The 19,867-nt window shown below is 42.1% G+C and overlaps 1 protein-coding gene across 1 annotated transcript in view; it reads right to left on the bottom strand.

Moving 5' to 3' along the window:
- itga9 (integrin, alpha 9) overlaps nt 1-18,565 on the bottom strand; it is a 45,996-nt gene extending 27,431 nt beyond the window's left edge. Inside the window, exons 1-15 of the mRNA XM_019870347.1 lie at nt 18,116-18,565; nt 17,762-17,889; nt 16,369-16,475; nt 13,281-13,404; nt 11,668-11,735; nt 9,199-9,328; nt 9,026-9,111; nt 8,874-8,936; nt 7,775-7,912; nt 7,393-7,498; nt 6,203-6,297; nt 5,153-5,243; nt 4,811-4,856; nt 4,557-4,708; nt 2,701-2,861 (exon numbers count right to left, since the gene is read on the bottom strand). Of these exons, the coding sequence (XP_019725906.1) occupies nt 2,701-2,861; nt 4,557-4,708; nt 4,811-4,856; nt 5,153-5,243; nt 6,203-6,297; nt 7,393-7,498; nt 7,775-7,912; nt 8,874-8,936; nt 9,026-9,111; nt 9,199-9,328; nt 11,668-11,735; nt 13,281-13,404; nt 16,369-16,475; nt 17,762-17,889; nt 18,116-18,291 (1,671 nt within the window). The 5' untranslated portion in view covers nt 18,292-18,565. The remainder of the gene's footprint in view (nt 1-2,700; nt 2,862-4,556; nt 4,709-4,810; nt 4,857-5,152; nt 5,244-6,202; nt 6,298-7,392; nt 7,499-7,774; nt 7,913-8,873; nt 8,937-9,025; nt 9,112-9,198; nt 9,329-11,667; nt 11,736-13,280; nt 13,405-16,368; nt 16,476-17,761; nt 17,890-18,115) is intronic.
- Between the last annotated feature and the right edge of the window lie 1,302 nt (nt 18,566-19,867).

The following is a 19,867-nucleotide window of genomic DNA, read 5'->3' as shown; positions in this document are numbered from 1 at the left end:
TATATATATATATATATATATATATATATAGATAGATAGATATAATTTTTTTTTTCAAAGAATGTTTGCATTCCCAGTTCTAAGTCTGCATCTGTCAAACCTTCAAGAAGTGTTTATTCTGGCACAATACATGGAAACCTCACCACAGCCGAAAAGGATGTCAATTCAAAACACTTAAGATGCACAAATGACACTGAAGAATTTGGCTTACCTGACAACATGACTCAGTTGCACGGAGCCCCTCTGGTCATTTCAATTTTAATTACTCATAACTTTGCAACATCACATTTTCCAATGGGGGCAAAAGCAAGCGGGAGGGTTATTTCGCCGAAAATAACCAAACATGGACCATCTGGACGGCTGGTATGCCGCAAGTCCATGCCAACGAAAACATGCTGAAAATGGTCAACATGACAGACTTGCATAATTTCAGGAGGTAATACTGAATATGTGATGAAGTACGAGCCTTTGCGTGTGCCATATCTGATGTTATATTATGTTTTCTCAAAGTGTGATTTACTGAGCCACTGGTCTAGACTTTTAATTTGAACTCAGATGGTTGAAATTGAGCATGTCTGTTCCAGTTCTTCATTTTGCCAAACAAATTCCACTTTAACAGTGTATTATCGTGCATCTTTTAAAACGCCTTCGGCCACCAAATAGGGAAGACAGACGATCCAGAAAGGCTCACGTGTCACGGCTCAAGAAATAAGCTTTTGCGTCCCGCCAACATAAAAGCAACACAAGTCTTACACCCTGCTGAGGTGCTCACCCCTGTTCTGTGCGTCTACTGAATACAACGACTCCCTGGTAAGGCTTACGACCCACCCAAAAGGATGCAACTGGGAAACCAGATGCTTTCCATTAGCATACCTCTTCTGGGGAATGGGAGAACTGGCTGGTTCATGTGGGGAAACATGTGAGAAAGACAAATGACGCCACTGGTTAGCAAGAATCCTTGAAAGGGCAACTGCATCACCTCTGGTAATGCTGACTCTTTAAAGTTTAGGACAAACACATGCTGGAAAAAAAATAAAGAGTCACAGCAGGTCATAATGTGTGTACCCCTTCATATTTCACTAAATCATTCAGCCTGTGCTACTGCTGTGATTTTCAACACAGCCAAAACACATGGGATTGGACACCAAGCCAAGTGACATAGTTCCTGCAGCATGACCACGATAAAATTTGACACGTCACAATAATTCATTTTACATGACTATCTCCTCTAACGACCCATCAATGACGTGACAAACCAGAGTTTTCAGACATGCTCTCGTTTTCACACCATCCACATTTGGTGTCCTTGCCAGTTGGAGAAGGTTTGAACTGTCAAATGTCAGTTGGGAGAGACACGACTCTGCACAGAATATGCAAAGGCAACTATTTCACTTTTAGTTGTGGACAATCAATAAATAGTAACCATAACAGGACAACACCTCCTCGTGACCATCGCTAGAAACTTAACCCTATAATGCCATTTGTATCATATTTGATACATGCATTTTCATTATGTAACTCATTCTTTATCTTACATGAAATCATCTGTATCAAATTTAATACTGCAGGTTTAAAATATGATTTTCCCCAAATTATCATTTTCAGATGTAATCTACATAATGCTTATAAATGTGATATGACAAATATCTAAAACAACATGATATGGCAAAAATATTTTTGTGGATTTTTTTATAAGGGAAAATGTCATCTCAGTTCGCAAAATCTGATTTTTCTGGCTATTCCTTGATGGGTCAGGCATTACAGGGTTAAAGGGAATTTGCACAGTTGGTGATAATCCTGTCAAATACCCACAGCCCGATAGATGTTTCGGGAGTTGATAGGGCATAACTACAAAAAAAAAAACAGTAGTATGGATTGGACGGTAAATCATAATTTTAGCAATCCGATATCCAATTTTACAAGCTATTTAAGAATACGAAAAAGAGGTGGTCGATGACAGATTTAAATAAGGCACATAAATGGTGATAAAATAACTCATTGCTCCATCTGTGCTGTGTGATGCTCGTATCGTGTCCGTGGATCACCAAGGAGAAGCATGCCCCCCCCCCCCCCCACGCTGTTTCCTCCCCAGTGGGTAGCTGAACCTCCCACAGACAAAGTACCAGGCATCTATCTATCTATAAAAACTGGTCATGGAATTTACAAGCATGCACTATAGACTTCTGTGTATGAGGAAGGGAAGCATGGCCGGTGCCCTCAGGACGTGGACCCTCTCTATGGCTGCATAGCATAATCACAGCAGAAAATAATGGAGGGACTGTGATGACAATGGAGACTTTGTGTCTTTTTCTGAGACATGTACACTCGATGATAGTAATACACAGCCCGATGACAGCATTATTTCATCAAGCGCATGACTGGTACGTTAACCTCAGCAACTGATGGAAGGGAGGTGGGCAAATATTCTCATAGCCGCCTACACATTCTGTGATGTTGCTTCCTTGATTGTGAATGTTGCTTATTTGTATTAAACAGCATAAACATTTCAACTGGAAAAGTGTGCACTTGGCCTCTGAAATAAACAGATGAAGATCAAAACAAACTTCAGAGGGAAATAGTTCGAATGTCACACTGCATGATAAGTGTTTCCATCGTGGGAAACAAACTCAAGAGGCTATTTATGGGAGTTCAACGGCAAAGACAACAAGCCAACACGGGGACCAGACCGTCTAAACTTACTTTGACATAGGCAGTGTAGCGCTGGCACTCATCCTTGTTGATGTCCAATTTGAGCTGCTCGCTCTTTTGGCTGATCTGAGAGCCACTCTGAATGAAGTAGACGCGTGAAGGCAGGCTCTTTTGTCTCTTATCCACATCAGCCGTCAGGTTGTACAGCAGCTCTAAACCGGATCGCACACACACACGCACAAAATGTTAAAGCTTAAGTTTACTTCTGAATGCCATTTGTGCAACTGAACGGCACTCTGTAGAGTGGAGGACATACAGAGCACATTCAAACGAGAATGGCATTGACACCAGCACTATAAGACTAATGCAATAATTGTATTAGTAACTGAGAAATTGAGGACAATTCTCCAAATTGACTCCCAGAGATGAACAAATGAGAGATAACATTCACTCAAAAATGCATTACAATTTAAGGGACTCCTTTTTGGTCCAGAGCCCACGGAAGTTTTGTGGAAGTGAGTTAAGAAGTAAGCAGGCTCAGTGTCAAACAGAAGCAGTCGGAAAAAACCCTCATTGGTGGAGGAGTGGTGATTTTATTTTGAGATTGTCCCCTCCAAAGACTGGAGCTAAATCCAAGGTGGCTTATAAACGGAGCTATTTTGATTCTGGGATGAATGAAGCAGAACTTTGTGTAATGATGGAGCTTAAGGTGAGAAGATGATGAAAAACATTGTCAAAAGGAAACCAATTCTCCAGCTAGTCAAGCAGAGTATGTTTTTATTGCACCCCTGCTGGTTCCGCCCCTGGCTTTCGTGATGGAGAAAATGAACAACTACTGTATTTTGAAGAGGAATCACAAGCCTGAGGTCAAGTGTTACTGGTGATTCTGAGAAAACCATACACGAGCCTCTTGTCATCCAAACTCAGGACCGTGAATGAATCAACCTCAGTCTGTAGTAATTGCTTCACGGGGTGTTAGACTGGGAGGGGCGACAAACACACCCAGGTAGGATCAAACCCCTCTGTCCAGTCGAGGCAGAGCCATGAGCTCATTCTCGGGGAGGCAACGGAAGGTTTCATTGTGGACGTCACCAAGCACATGGCGCTGCACTTTCCACGCGCTTTGCCAGACGACCAAACAGAGGGGCTTTATTTACAACAAGCTAGTACGCAGTCATTATGCAACACGGTTCTTACTCCCCAGGGGGGGTGGGAGCAGGGAGAGGGACCACACCCAAACACTGGAACAGGATAGAACCTCAGCGCTCTACCCCACCATAAGCCCCTGGCAAAAGCTAAGCACACATACACACTTCCTGTCCAGGCAGGATTGCTCAACATTATCCTTCTTTAAAAGGTTCCCTCTGTTTCAATGACCAGAAAAAGGTCAGAAAGCAAGAATTCACTTGAGCAATTGCAACAGTAAACGCCAAAAGGGATTTTTGGCTTTTGACATTATTTTCACATTATGTGCTAAATTGAGAGCAGGCAGGGTGCAAAAATGTTGATCTCAAGCTGCAACAACTCTGAAGCGTTTCAAGTTGCTGACATTAGTATTCTTTGTCAACACACTTGTGGGAATATGATGGAGATGGACCGGGTGTGTGTGTGTGTGTGTGGCGACATGCTGAATAATCTGACGCAATGTGAGCACAAAAGCGGCCAAATTCCTTTTGCTGTGTAATGAGATCAAGATGGACTGTTGACTCAAAGGTGATGGCGTGGTGATCTGATTTTGTCTTATGATGACATCTAACATACGCACTGACTTTGAACTAGCAAGAGCCATATGGCAGGTTACTGGCCTGCATGCTTGGCTTCAGCAAGAAACACTGTGTGTGTGTGTGTGTGTGTGTGTGTGTGTGTGTGTGTGTGTGTGAAACCTACTAATGTTCTCTCATCCTCACCTATTTGTCCAGGTAGTTGTCTTCCATGGAAGCGCATGCAAACGGTGATGATGAAGCAGTTTATGTTCTGGCCTTCGTGGCACTGAGGTACAGAAATGTTGATGGACACAGGTAAAAAGATGGTGACGTCCACTGTAATGACAGGCCGGGACCTAGCACCATATTGGACAGAGATTAAGAATAAGTCAAAGTCGAGAAAAGAAAAAGACATTGCCTCTTTCCCTATATGGTACTGAAGTGTAACGATTCCTCACCTCAGTAGCACAACACTATCCGTCATGAAAGCTCCAATTGTGACATCTGCAACAAGAACATGCCAGTGAACATAATGTGTATGACATCATTTGATACACCTGCACCAGATTACCAAAGAACCATTGAGTCAGTCATTTTGGTTAGGATTGAATCTGGTCAGAGGAATGCTGTCAACAAAATGCCTCTGTCACGAGTCTTAAGGGAGGCTCTTACAAGAGAATGAGGGTCAGAACTCGTGACCTTGAAAATCAAATATTTAAGGTTATTTTTCTGGTTATGAGGTTTTCACATCATCTTTATGATGCGGTTGGGAAAAATAAAAAAATCTGATTTGATCCTACCTGTGTATCCATTACCGTCCATGTCCACACTGCCAGATATTGCCTGTCCAAACATCTGGAGACCAGGATTGACACCACGCCCAGTTATTTTCTGTAACACAAGATAGTACCCCTTAAAATACATGAACGTGAACACTGTGAGACTCCCACTTTGCTTGGTGTTTGCGTTTCCACAGAAACAGATTTAAGAGCACTTGGGGTCATTAGAAAAACATGTCAAATTTTGGAGTGGCGTGTCCCCAAACTTGCCTTTTACATCTCCTTACAACACAAATGGCAGATCAAATTCAGTTTTGACATAATACATACTGATATACGCTTTTACAGTCCACTCTGCTGTTGTGAAAAAAAATAAATCTTATGAATAAATGCTTACTGTAGTCTGTGTTTCACTAATATTACATGACATTCACTAGAACTGAGCTTGTATTCTTGGTCTGGACGATTGGCTATAACCGATTGGATATAACACACTCCACTCTTTGTGCCAGTTAGCCTGTGCTGCATCCCGACAAAGCCATATCTTATCAATCCAGCGTGTTAATCGTCCAAACAGATACAATATGTGTTCATGAGCAGACCTTCAGTACAGTACTGATGCTTACAAAAACACGCCTTAGTATTAACACTAGGCAAAACTAGTAATGATCCAAGCCCCAAGAGGAAATCATATCGCTCCTAAAATGAAAAATGTCAGTTTAAACTACAAATTAAATATTACTGTCATACAGTATACCACTCTCATCGGTGTGTGAAGATACGGTTGGAACTATTTGGGCAGTATTGCGGTTAAAGCTTTCTGGTCTAAAATGGCTTGCGGGGTTACACAAGTGATTTTCAGCATGGAAATGCATTGTGGCTCATTACAGTCCAGCTCAGTGAAAAGCTTTGGAGAACTAACATTAATTCCATGGACCGCATTCTACTCACAATTCTATATTACTTCAAGAGTGGTTATTTGACACACATGCATGGCGACCGTATGTTTTCAATTGAAAATCCAACACGCAGCCTACATTATGCATGCATTTGTGCACAGTAATGTCTTACCATGGAATATTTGCTGATGATTCCTGTGGCATCCCCATGATAGATATAAACAGCTCCACCATAGTCATCCTCTTTGGGAGCTCCTATGGCTACATCTGCAGAGGAATATATGACAATTGAAATGCAACAATGGCAGATCCGGTGTTTGTGAATCATTGAGGCATTAGTGTTTGTTTCGGCTGCACAGTACACACTTGGGCCACAAGCGGCTAGCTATAGATTACTAACAGACAACGAAGTGTTGTTGGTGGCTATAAAAAGTAGCACGACCTTATGAGAGATTGGAAATAAGACTATAAAGCGCTGGCAAGAGCATTTGAATACTATTACCATATCCCGTTTCCACAGAAAGAGCCACATGCAAGCTTTGATACAGTTGAAGCACACCACACCAGTAGTCAAAAAAGGGGACGGCACGTTTGAGTATCTAACAAGCAATAATTAACTAATCATGAATCAACAAGGAATTTATCTTAATAAAAACTCTTATTTTTACATATGTTCGTTGAAATTAAAGGGTAACTCTGCTAGTCAGTCAGTCTGTCTGTCTCTTTTTGCCATCAAGAGGGTTATAATGATAATGGGTAAGAACATGATTTATAATTGCTAGCGGCCATTTTCCGCCCACAAACAAAAACTGTGCCTGGATGCACGCCACAAGACTGGTAAAACCAAGAAATGGTGTGACATGAGATGAGCGCATACTAATAAAATGTCAGAATGGCAGTTTGAGCTACTTTCATGGTAAGCGATTGACTGCAACTGAGCAAAAGCAGACAATTTAAAAAAACTTAAAAAGAGCTCATCTACATGTGCCATGACAGTGGACAAAGAAGAACAGTATTTATTGAAAGTTTGTGAAATACTTCCTTGTTTGCAAAACTAACAACATATAAGGTCACTTTATTTTTTACTTCTAACTCAAGAAAAAAGAAAGTAAAGTGGTTGCTTGACATTGATAGGGCTGTGGAGTTTCCATCCGCAGAATTTGGGAATGCAATCATTGTTTACAAGACAACCAACATCTCCTGAGCATGTGTTGTTTTCATTCAGTAAGCATACTTCACTGCGCTGTCAGAAAAGTGGTATGCACCAAGTAGCAATTACTTGATGGCCACTCGACCACCTGAGCCGTAGTGCCCCTGAGGTCACCGCGTAAGTGGACCGTGATGCTATTACTTCACACTGACCTTGGTAGCCATCGTCATCGATGTCTCCAATCGCGGAAATGTACTCTCCAAAGTGGGCGTTGTAAGCATTGTCTCCGCTCAAAACGGCCTGCTCCTCCATCACCCCCTGAAAAAAAATATATACAGGCAGGCGGTGAGGACAACACACACAAAGAACTCATGATGTTAAACGGAAGCTCGTGGTGGAATCATGCGGAGTTTCGAAAGAAAAAAAAAATAGTTTGTGGTGGTCGGGAAAATACAGCATAGCTAACACTAAAATGAAAAATTAATTCCAAACAGGAATTGCACGTGAATACTGAGAAAGTGACGCTAGTTTGGAGCTAATTTCAGCAGTGTACATGGTGCTATAACCGTGCCAAGCCACAAGATCCCAACTTACATTGCCCTTGCTGAGGTACACAGATACACGGCCTTCATCCCGTAGCTGGCTGTGCATGGGTGCCCCCACCAGCAGGTCTGACAGGCCGTCTTTGTTCAGATCAACTGCACACAATGAGGAGCCAAAGTAAGAGCCCATCTGGAACCAAGCCGAGCCACAGAGCATTGGGTCAGATCACAGACATTTTTTTTTTCTCCATCATTTCATCATTGACATGCAGACAGACTGACTGACTGATGGTATGCTCCCTCGTAAAGGTGCATCGATATCAAAGGAAGAGTTCAACATAAAGTTGACTTCAAGGGAATATTTATTTGGAGAAAGTCTGTCTTTCATTTGATAATGTTCTACAGAACATTGAGACCGTAAAATGAAAAAAGATTGAGATATATATATTTTTTTAAAAGTGGGATATTAATAACATTCAAAATGTAAAAAAATTATGAAATCGGCCACAATTTTTCAGGGATAGCGTCATTTGCAGCCAAAACATTCAACAAATTAGTCGAATTTCACCAGGGTGCTGATCATCATCATGATGTACATGATGATCATTAACGATTAATGATTAGAGATCCATTAGTTCAAATGCAGAGTGCTTAGGGCAGGGGTGCCAAACCCATTTTCGTCACGGGCCACATTTTAGTTACTGTTTCCCTTGGACGGCCATTATGATTGACATCATATAAGGAAGTTAAGAATAACGTTTAAGTGACTCTAATGAGGTGTTTGACAACAAGAAAATGCCTACCATATCTCTATTATTTATCAAATATCAGAATTTTTGGTCCATATTTTAGCAAGCATCATAGAAGTTGCCATGTTTGATTTGTTTTTGCGGGCCACATAAAATGATGTGGCGGGCCAGATCTGGCCCCCGGGCCTTGACTTTGACACCAGTGGTTTAGAGAGTCCTCTTAGCTTCCCTCTCTGCAAAATCTTCGCTACTTCACTTAAATACAGAGCTAAATATTGCAGTATTACATTGTCTCAACGGCATCACAATTCATGACGTGGTCTCTGGCAGACGGTAGCCTCTGCGTGGTGATTTAAAACAGGACTGTCAGTGTGTGCATTTAAACCACATTTGAAGCCATACCATTTTCCCTGAGGCTTGAAAACTCTTCACCAAAGACACGCCATCAATTTTGAAAATGTAAACCTGGGGGAGGTTGGGGGGATAGAAAAAAAAAAAAAACATGATAAGTGTTGCAATCGGCACCAGCTAGCAGAAAGATGAGGTTACTGTACCTTCCCGCTGCTGTTGTGCTGCGGCGCCCCTGCCGCTATGTCAATCACATTCGGTGAGGAGAAGTGTCCCGCAGTCACAGCATAGCCTGCACACACACACACAGGTTGGTTGAGCCCTCTTTGATTTGTTGCACTTTTATATTTGACACTCATTCATGTTAACAGCCTCTCACCAAGGTAGCTGTATCTGTGCGAGTCAACATCATCTTTGTTTGGACTGTAGAAGGTGTCAGACGTCAGGTTGTAAACCTTAATTGTCCCGGTCCAGTAGTAAGACCCAGGGGCCCCCATCACCACCAGCTCCTGAAAATACACCCCCCACCACGTTCATTCAGATTCTTCTCTCTTTGTGGACATGGATTACCTTTCCTCTGCACTGGTCGAGTTGAAAAACACAAGTGCCGCAGGGTGAAATTTTGGTTAACCGAAGGCCACAGCCGGTTGTGCGCTATCTGCTGCTAAACCACCCAGCTGGAGGCCAAGAAGTGTGACGAGGAATGCAGAACCCGTGCAAAAGTGACAGCTGTAGGATGACTTCTTTAGTCACGGCTCGACGCTGTGACAGTTTGATGCAATTGGAGCCGTGGCCGGGGAATGACAATTAAGACTGACCACACACACATACAGTATTTACTTCCAATGTTTCTCTACAGTCTTTTTTTTTTTTTTTTTAATTGAATTAGACTACACGCAAACTTTTAACTTGGAAAAAAACCCAACATCCTGCTTTATTGCGTCACCTGTGACACCACTTTATGGTAGATCGCTCACACACACAGACACACGCACGCACAGTCCTAGCCATCAGTCACAGATGCCAAACATCTGGCGACCGGTGAGCCCATGGATCTCGGTGTAGACGAGGCCAAGATTTAACAGTTGGACATCTTTTTAAGGAATTCCATACATTCTTGCAGGAGTGGGGGCTCGTTGGTGGGGGTGTGGGGGGCACTCAAATGCCTTAACAGCTCAACAGTGATCCTTTGTCGATTGAAGTGTTTGAGATTGAACTGTTCTCCTTTTAAAACCACACTCAATACTCATTTGAAATAAAAACAACAAATTTAGAGGAAAGCATTTGAGAATTTGGTCGATGTGCTTAATATACGGGCCCATGTTGTAGTCCGGTATTTGTCCTCACTAATAGGACAATTTACTACAATGGCAGAGTGAATAGGGTGCACGAATCAAACATACGAGTAACATTTTGTCATTACTAAAGCCACAATTAAACCTTATTATGCTTTTAAATTCAGGTTCAAAATGGAATCATTAAGGTCATTTAAAACAATTTTTGAAATCATGTTTAATTGTTCTTGCACTGTATGTTCATTAATAATTTTAGAAAGCTACTTTGTATTTCTTCACTTTGCACTTAAATGTCTTAAGTGCAACTCACGCTCACACCGAGGGACAATTTAGAGTATTCCATTAACCTGCCATGCATGTTATTGGAATGTGTGAGGAAACCAGAGTTCCCGGAGAAAACCCACGCGGGCACGGGGAGAACATGCAAACTCTGGAAGGCCAGAGCCGGAATCGAACCCTGCACCTCTGCACTGTGAGGCGGACGTCTTAACCACTCATCCCTGTGTATGAAATGCACGAGATAAATGAAGCTGCCTTGTGTCATACACTAGTAGCTTCCTGGACCCTAGAATGAGCAACAAAATGCCCACTACTAGTTTTGCCTCACTATGAACTAGTTTACACTTATTTGACAACTGAATGTTAAAAACAACACAAGCAATACAATGCGGCTCACCAAAGCATTACATTTTGTCATAGCGTTCTCGTCTTAACTCTTGAACTTATTTTTACACTTGCGTGACTGTTAAGAATTATAAAGTGACAGAGGAAAGCAGCTTCAATCAGTCACAAGTACGTATGGTAAGATTACTTCAACCGTCACATTTTATTCTCCGTGGGAGGAACATTCATTTCAAACGAAGACAGGTCTGTGATCGGCTCTGCCTGAATTGACTTTGACTGCAATTTGAGACTTGCTGCTTTTGAGCGCCATCGGGAAAGAATTATATTGCAAATGTATAGAAAACCTAATGTCTCCATTGGGCGCATGTTTAACGTATACCTTACTTTTGATGCACTCTACAGTACATTTCACAGAAAGACAGTGTGGGACCTCATCTGTTCCGCTGCCTTGGGCTTTACTCAGGCTGCTTAAAGATGGAGCAGTGGACAAAGCACTATTGTCCGACAGCGGATGATGTCATCGGTCAGTAGTGCATCCCCCGTTATATTCAGAAAAAAAAAAGGAAACGTGTGTTTTCTTAATCGTTTTATCTCGGGGAAGCACCCCATGGGCGAAGAGAGCTCACTGCAGCCAAGGGAAACATAAGTTTGCAGTTAACCGGCAACACGAATGTGTCATACTATCTTTACAAGTTGGATTTTCCACATCATTTCACATCCTAAAAGATGCTGCTGACAAACATAAAAAAATATTCTCATGTTCCCACAGAGTAAAAATAGACTCTTGCAGTCTTCAAATAAATCGCCTGGAGCAGAGCAATTAGGTGAGGAGTCAAATTAAGTATATGTGATGAAAACATTAAATAAACATCATTTTCTCATTGTATGTGTTAAGGAGATTAAGAAGACGAACAAGCACTGTTACTGACCTCTCTAAAAACTCCCGATATCCCAGCTTGGCAGGAGCCGTGCTCTTCCCCATACTTCTGCTTATAATCTGGACACAAAAAACAAACCACAAATTATTTCACTGTGTGCTTGATCCAACATTTACTGGAGTTTTCTCTTTCTCTCTCTCTCGGCATTCCATATGGAGCTAGTCAAGGAGCTGGTCACATCCAAGAGGAATTTGGGGGAGCAGAGCGTAGGCAGAAAGGAGCCGTGCAACATCCAACCAGACCACTCACTTTGAGGGGGACGCTCTCAGGTTACAAAAAAAGCTCAACTTGGATCAGCGTAAAATGAGCAGTAAGTTGAATACAACACAAATCGTCAAGTCTACTGCTGCTGACTTGGAGGGAAGCGAGACCCCCAAAAACGTCATTGGAAGCACAAATGCGTTTTTTTTTTTGTCGGAATAGAGGGTATGAAATCTCCTTTGAGAATTGACCAAACCAACACGTGCTTTCAACTTCACAAGTGTACTTTTGTTGGACTCGCGGAGGGGAGGTCACACTTCACTCTACCTGTTTTCAGAGGCTCAAAAGCAGATGTGGCGGCTGCTTGAACGCACGTATCGTGACCAAAATGGATTCGCACACTCACGTCGCACAATATAAATAAATACCTTTGGGTCCCTTATATAGGCACTACATAAAAGACATAATCTAAATCTAAATAAATACAAGCTATCATTATTATTAATACATAACACAGGGAGCGGAATGGTCCAAAAGTGGCACAATCTGGAGCTCAAGCAACAGTTCATAGAAGAAAAAAGTCCAACAAAACTTTAAACCGTCATCATGTGAGCATTTGGAGGATTAACTACATTAGTGTGTTCTGCTTTTCCTTTATTTTTATTTTTTCTTTAATCTTTTTTTGTGGGTGTTTTTTGTGATGCCATCACAGAAAAGTGTGATGGTAACCATAGAACCTTCAATGAAACTTATAGCTACATAGGAAAAGGTCTACCTTTGAGCATGTAAATCAATTGGACATCGGTCACCTACAAAATCCCGTCAATTTCACCAAGCAGATGCTAATATGTGACTCACATGTAGCCAAAAGCAGGTACTTTACGGATGATCAATTCCAGTCATACCTTTGAGACACCACTCGATGACAATATCGCCATGCAAATATCTCCCTGTTTCCTTTCTTGGCAGTCTGTCGGGTGTATTGAATGGGTGAGTGGTTTTACTTTATTTTCGTTTCAGAACACGGTTGTTAAATTGCCTTTATACTGGTAATGACCGTTCAGACAATGAAGTGACTTCAAACATTGTCCGTACAGTTAAAGAAGACAATGATGGCAACGGTTTGACCTGAGGGGAAATGATGCAATAGAAGTGGGTGTTTTAAATTCAAACAACTTGGAATTCATCAAGTATAACAGCGACCCATTGTGTTTGACTTTTAGAGGTTCCACTTCATTTAACCCGCTATGCTTTATGCAATGAATGAGTCAAATATTGGTGGAGGGTTGCGGGCTTAGAAACGAGGAAAAATACGTGTGTTAAAAAAAGCAGAGTGCGGGCTGCTACAATCGCGCAACAGAGACAAACTCGGAAACGATACCATGTCAAGTGGTCCACTGTACCTTCATAACATGGGATGAGGGGCTGCGTCCTGCCCTGGAGATTCGGCGGGATGATCGAGCAGTATCCATGCGGGAGGATATGCTCCGAGTCGTAGTAGACATTTTTCCAGCGGTGGGCACATGCCTGCAGGAAATAAAAAGCACAACTTTTACTCTTTTAAACTGTGTACAGAAAGCTGGTGACCTGGACAGCAAGACGCTCTTGCGCCGGGCTGGAGTCAGTGGCTCTCAGAGGATGTGGAACCTGGCATCGCTCAATGCAAGCCCTTACGGCGTTCAACATGCAGCGTGGAAGAATTGTATCTAATTTAAGGAGCACAAAAGCCTTGAGCAACAAAAATCTGAACTTAAAATAATATCAAAATCATTTGTATGGTACTCTGGCTTGTAAAAGGCAGACTAGTGTCCCGTTCACTGTTTTGATGCGCCTGGATCAGTTATTTTAGCGATCTACATTACTGGGTGACCAGCCATGACAGCACTCATGTTAATGTCAGTGGCAGGTAGAAAAGGCAACCAAGGCCTTCTCTGCTGACGTCAACACTATCAGAAGCACGGACCTACATTGATAACCTAAATTCTAACATTTGCTCCATCAAACTGTATTGATTTATTCTACTCCCTTCATTTTGTAGAGTTTCTCGGCGCCACTGTTTCCGGTACGTGTTCTGTACGTGGATGTGGATATTTTTTATCCAGCTAGATTTTACTCTCTCTGTTGGCAAATTACGGTAATCTAATTCGCTGACTGGTCAGAGCTGCGTTCAGTCAAAATTCACTGCTTATCAATGAATGCCATAAAGGTTGAGTGTATTAAAAAAAAAAAAAAAAAAACTTTGCCAGTATTTTAGGTCTATTTTTTCTGTCCAACTTCCAACAACCATCCATGCATTTTCTGTCGTACTTCTCCATCATTTGGGTTACAATTGAGCTAGGACCAATCCCAGGTGACTTTTGGTGAAGGAAGACAACCATTTTCACTCACATTCAGACCCATGGATAATTGGCGTCTTCAATTAATCTCGCTGAATCATATACTTAAGTGACAATAGAATAACCTGAAAGAGTGCATTGTCAGTGGCGCCACAGCTTATCGTCATGTTCCAGTTCAATGAGCGCCTTGGAAGAAACATCTGCCAAGCAGCCGCTTACCCCCTGATGTGTTGCAACATGACTCATTCAGATGACGAGACCAAAAAAAATGGTTAAAAAAGGCTTTAGAGCAGTTGAGCCACACGTCGGTTCTTTTATCATGAACGTATCGAGACAGCCTCAACTCATTGCAGCCAAAGGTTGCGCAACTTCTCACTCACATTCCTGAATAGGCTGATGCAAAGTCATTCCAAAAGATTCCGCCAGTGTGTATAAAACATATATTCGTACAGGTTGAACAGGCGCCAAGAAGGACCCGGAAATCCTCAGAGGGAGAGAAAGATTCTGGTAATTTTTCCTCCCTGAGGAGGAAGTCAGCGGGAAGGGTGTTCGAGCCAATGAGTATTGAAATTACATCGGAGTGACTCACGATGATTCTAGAACTTGCTTTCACCCTGCTTGACTGATTGATGGTACTCTTTCCACCCATTATAAGAGGGGCTATGAGGTTAATAAAGGACCACCAAAGAGGGGATGAAGTCTACACAAACCTGCTTGCCTATCATGTGAACCTAACTGTAGAAGACACAAAATTATTTTCTTTTGACAGTCCTCATTCCATTAATTTGAATGTAAACATTTTTTGTCATGACAAAACAGGCACAAATCCTCCACGGCACGTGGCAAATCTCTGTGTGGAGGCTGGTTCGACCTGATGTTAGTCATTTTGCAGATGAGTACAATCCAAAGGGAGAGCTGCACCGCTGTGGGAGTAGTCACTGTCAACTTTAATCGTGGTTATCAAAGTGACTGTTCGGGGTGATTTTAAAAATCCAATACAGTGATTCAAAGGGTTTAATGCCCTCTGTACACATATTTATGATTGAATGAATGAATGAAGGCATTTAACTTTCTGCCACAAAATTTTCGCTATGCGAGGCACATCTGCAAGACACTCGATCTGACAAAGGTGCAGCGGGTCTGCGCCGATATGGAAATCAGGATCCGCCGGGCGCAAATGCACTGTCTACAAAAATAGAGCTCATCCAAGCATCCCAGAAAGTGAGGTTTAGACCTAGATGAAAGACTCAAAAAGTAGGTAGTTGACGATGCTTGTCTGAAGCTAAAATCTGAGGAAAACCACAAATTCTGTAAAACCAAGTATGCACAAGACATAAGCCCGCCTTACAAATCACCAAGGTATAAATCTCACAGTTTTATTATTCAGATCTCTCACAAAGTGGAAGCTCAGATGGGAAATATTTTTATGCTGATGGTCCAAACTTTGGCATGACCTCCTTCTGCGTATTAGACAAGCCCATGTACTGCCAATTAAAAAAAAAAAGTTTATTGCTTGTCTACACAACATGAGACTCTGCCCTCGTGTTCTTTTTGTTTTATTTGTTTTCAACTTTAATTTGGTGTTTTGCTTTTTCTTTTCCTTTTTTTTCTTTAAATGCTTATTTGAAAAGATACACCAAAGACTACGTGAAATAATGCTCTCATTCAAAGACTCCCCCATAACCATTACACAAATGCAAATGAACAATCAGAACATCAAAAGTGAACTCTCCAAAACTGTCCTGATGTCCACGTTTTTGTCTGTAGTGGGTTTTTTTCTGAACTATTTGCTATTTTTTTCTGAACTATCTTCTGTTTCCAAATCAAGCCCCTACTGACCAAATCCCCCACCCTCCCAAACCCCTCCTTGTCAAAGCATTGCTTTGTCTTTCCACTGCATCAGGAACACAGTCCTACATCTATACGCCATATAATTAAAAAGTCTCTTGGAATAACTTGAATTATGAATTGCTGCTACTGTACATAAGTGAAACTGAAATGAACTAAAAACCACCCAAGGCATGTAATAAGGCAACTGCTGTCTTAGTGAGAGAGAATACCAAGAAGTAATGTGAAACCACATCCTAGGACTATTTTTTTTTTTTTTGACACTGATGTTGCTGTAATCAGGCCCAGTTCTCATTAATCAACTCACCAGTACTCTGCCGTCGGCTCTGTTCTGACGCGCCAGGCTTACTCCCATCCACTCGTCGTCTCTGTCCCCTTGGCACGTCTTCCCACACGACTCTCTGGGCTTGTTTCCTGATGGACAATGAGAGCAGAGACGTCATGACATCAGGACAAAGGGAGGTTTGCAGAAGAAAAAAAAAAAAGTCATCCGGTCTTGTCAGAATTTTGGGTCTTGTCCTGTCAGCTTGGCAAAGAATATTCTGACACTTTAAAAACAGGGAGTTGTTTGTTTAAATGTGGTCGCTAGGTTGCTGCACAACTGCAAGACAAGAGAATACATGTATAATGGGATTTTATGCTCCAAAAGTAGTACGATTTGGAGTTCAACCAAGGATTTTATGACAAATAGCCCTGAAAAAATGGTGATAAACAGAATACGAAATGGAACTTCTGATGATCAATGACTGTCGGGCTACTCAGTACAAAATGATCAATACGATTAACCAAATACATACTGCATTCTAAGACTAACTTCACCAAACAGATGCTCAGAAAAATAGTGTGAAGATAAGCATAATGGCTCATGACCACATGACTAGATTAACTTGGGAACAAATGATAATTTTTTTCCCCGCTGCATGACTTTCATGCATTTTCCTCTCTATCATTTTAAATGATAGAAAAGCTGACTTAAAAAAGCTTGTGTCACGTTAATAAAGGTGTTGTGAGAGTGGCAGCCTCGCACCCTCCCCATGTAACAAATTAATTCGATTCATAGATTTCCGATGAGTAAAACTGTTTTGAAGTTAGAACAACTTGAAAGTCAACCGGCATCCCAGAATGCTCTGTGTTTGATTTTGCAGGTTCGATTGTATTGTGATAGGATGAATACTGGATGTTTTTTCAAGCATGATGTGCAAGACATTCTCCTGTCTCACCTTAAAAATGAATTCGGATATATTTAAAATAATCCTAGGGTGGAGGTTTGTCACATTTCGACAGTTTGATAACTGAAATGATCAAGATGATGCTTTCTATAAATCAGCATGTGATTTTATTGTATCAAAGCCATGAATGCACCCTGGTGTTCTCCACAACAAGAACAGAAAATGAGGCTGGACAGTGAGTGGATGGTAGAAGCTCAGCTTTTTTGCCCTGCAGGGAAAAATTAGCCAGGGAATAAATCATATTTGTCCAGGCAAGTGGTGAGAAAACCACTGCACACAGAAGCCTCTTGTTTCATGTGAATCCTGCAAGTTTTGATCTAAAAGAAAAGACTAGTAAAGGGTTTTATTATTCTGATCAAACAGAACAGATGTTGGGGGGCAGTTTATGTAGATTTTGGAAGGTCAGAGTGTGAGTATAGGAGTTTTCTTATGTGGGAGCATGTCTCAGCTTAACACATGACTGTGACTGACCTCTTCCCAAGTCCATCTCTGTGCAGCGGCGCTCCGGGTTGCTGTGGACTCTGCACTTGAACAGAGCACCAGGAGCGTGCACGGAGTTACTGTAGGTAGAGTTGGCCCTTGGAGCCCCTACTATGACCCTAAACACATCAAGGGAAGGGAAAGGATGCGGAGTGGTCATTATACAGCCATGAAAATTTAGCAATGAGCATCCCTCAAGTGTCTTTTACATTCACTATGTTTCGAGTTAAACATGTGTTAATAGTTCATCAAAACAGTTACATTCCTATATTTCCCCCCTTCTTTGTCCTAAATTTGAGCTGTTGAAATAAATGGGAAAAACATCGGCATTGGCGTCTAACTCACCAGCGTGTGTTGTCATGATAATGCTCCAGCACAGAGTAGCCAAAAAAACTAGAATTGGGTCCACGGAAGACCAACGGATGTTCCAAGTCTATGTTGTATGAGAAAACCACAGAAATAGAAAGGCACACGTGTAAAATTGTTTGTACTCCCGTTTTTTGTCTTCGACGAGAAGCCATTCCTTTTTGCGTACGCTGCGTAATTACGCACTAACTGTCCAAATGGATGGTAAAAACAAGAAGGAAAAGTCGGTTGTACGCGGGTCAAAAAGTTCCCAAAATAATGTGGAGCGCTGTTCCCACTCTGTTGTTGCACGTAGGTTGTAATGGCATGAGGGAAAAGCTTCGCGAGGAAAGTTAACGGTCCACAGAATAACAGTGCGTCAGCTTCTCTCCATTCTGAGTCCGTCTGATAAAGTTGCCGCAGCTGGCAGTCAGTCTAACATGGAGATAAACGCTGTCACCCAACATCAAACTCACGTGAAGCAGCAGAAGCGGGGCAGGAAGTACCGAACGGTGTTAACAAATTAAAAGCATCGTGTGAAATTGATGAGGGTGGCGGTTGCGTTAAGGTTTACTTCGAAAGGGCAAAGCGAGCAATGTTGGACCGTTGAGAAGCAAAAGCATTTTGGGTCACACGTGAGGCGCGTCGCATTTCTTCAGCACCGCGTTGGGGGCGCAATGCCGCCCTCTAACGGTTATAATTCGACGGTCAGTGCCGGGCCACCCTTTAGTTACCAAACCCTAAATTGAACGGCGGGGTCGGTTGGAGTTGCACTTACGCTGAGGATCTATGGATAGGAGAGACATTTCACAAACCGGTATTAATCAACAAAGTTTATGACATGGGATTTGTTTTCTTTTTTTTTTTCTTAAGAGTATGTATAGGGGGAGGAAAATATTTGCTTTATAACTGCTCACTCATCCACTCACTTCTCTCTCTCCTTGCCTCTGGAAAACACCACGGGACGCTCAAGTCCAGAACCACGGTCCAAGAGGCTCAAAGACAGCTTCCACCAACAAATTGTAAAACAAATTAATCTAACACTCCAACCAACCCTTCAATAAGAATTAATGACTAGACACCCCTGTAAAGTTAAATGAAACATAATAAACAAAAATTCGGAACAATATTGCTTCATTAAAAATTAGTGAAATACCTGAATGCAAATACCATGTCATAAGATAGACACTCATAAACTGTATGTTCTGTCTTTTGAGGACTGCTATATATATATATATATATATATCTCAGAATCATCTTTATTGGCCAAGTATGTAGAACATTTCTCGCCTCCGCCCTTCACTTTCTTTCAACGCTGCTCAAACCCCTTGTAAACGCCTTCATCACCTCCCGCCTTGACTACTGCAATAGCATCCATCCCCTACGGTACAACATTCAAACTCCTCAATAACCTAAAGTAAATCCAGAATGCCGCCGCCCATCTACTCACCCACACCCGTGCCATCACCCTGTCCTTAAAATCCTCCACTGGCTTCCCGTTCCCCAGCGTATTCAATTTAAACTCCTCCTACTCACCTATAAAGCCCTTCACAATCAGGCCCCCTCCTACCTTTCCGACCTTCTTCACCAATACACTCCTTCCCGCAACCTCCGCTCCTCAAACACAAACCTCCTCGCACACAAACCCCGTGACCAAGCTCAAAACCTGGGGGGACCGAGCCTTCTCTGCCTCCGCGCCCACCCTCTGGAACGCTCTACCTCAACACATACGCAACTGCACTGACCGTCACT

The sequence above is a fragment of the Hippocampus comes genome, unplaced genomic scaffold, assembly GCF_001891065.2.
Source record: "Hippocampus comes isolate QL1 unplaced genomic scaffold, H_comes_QL1_v1.1 scaffold76, whole genome shotgun sequence".
Lineage (NCBI taxonomy): Eukaryota > Metazoa > Chordata > Actinopteri > Syngnathiformes > Syngnathidae > Hippocampus > Hippocampus comes.
The sequence above is the reverse complement of the archived record's forward strand: the minus strand, read 5'-3'. Positions and strand labels throughout refer to the sequence as shown.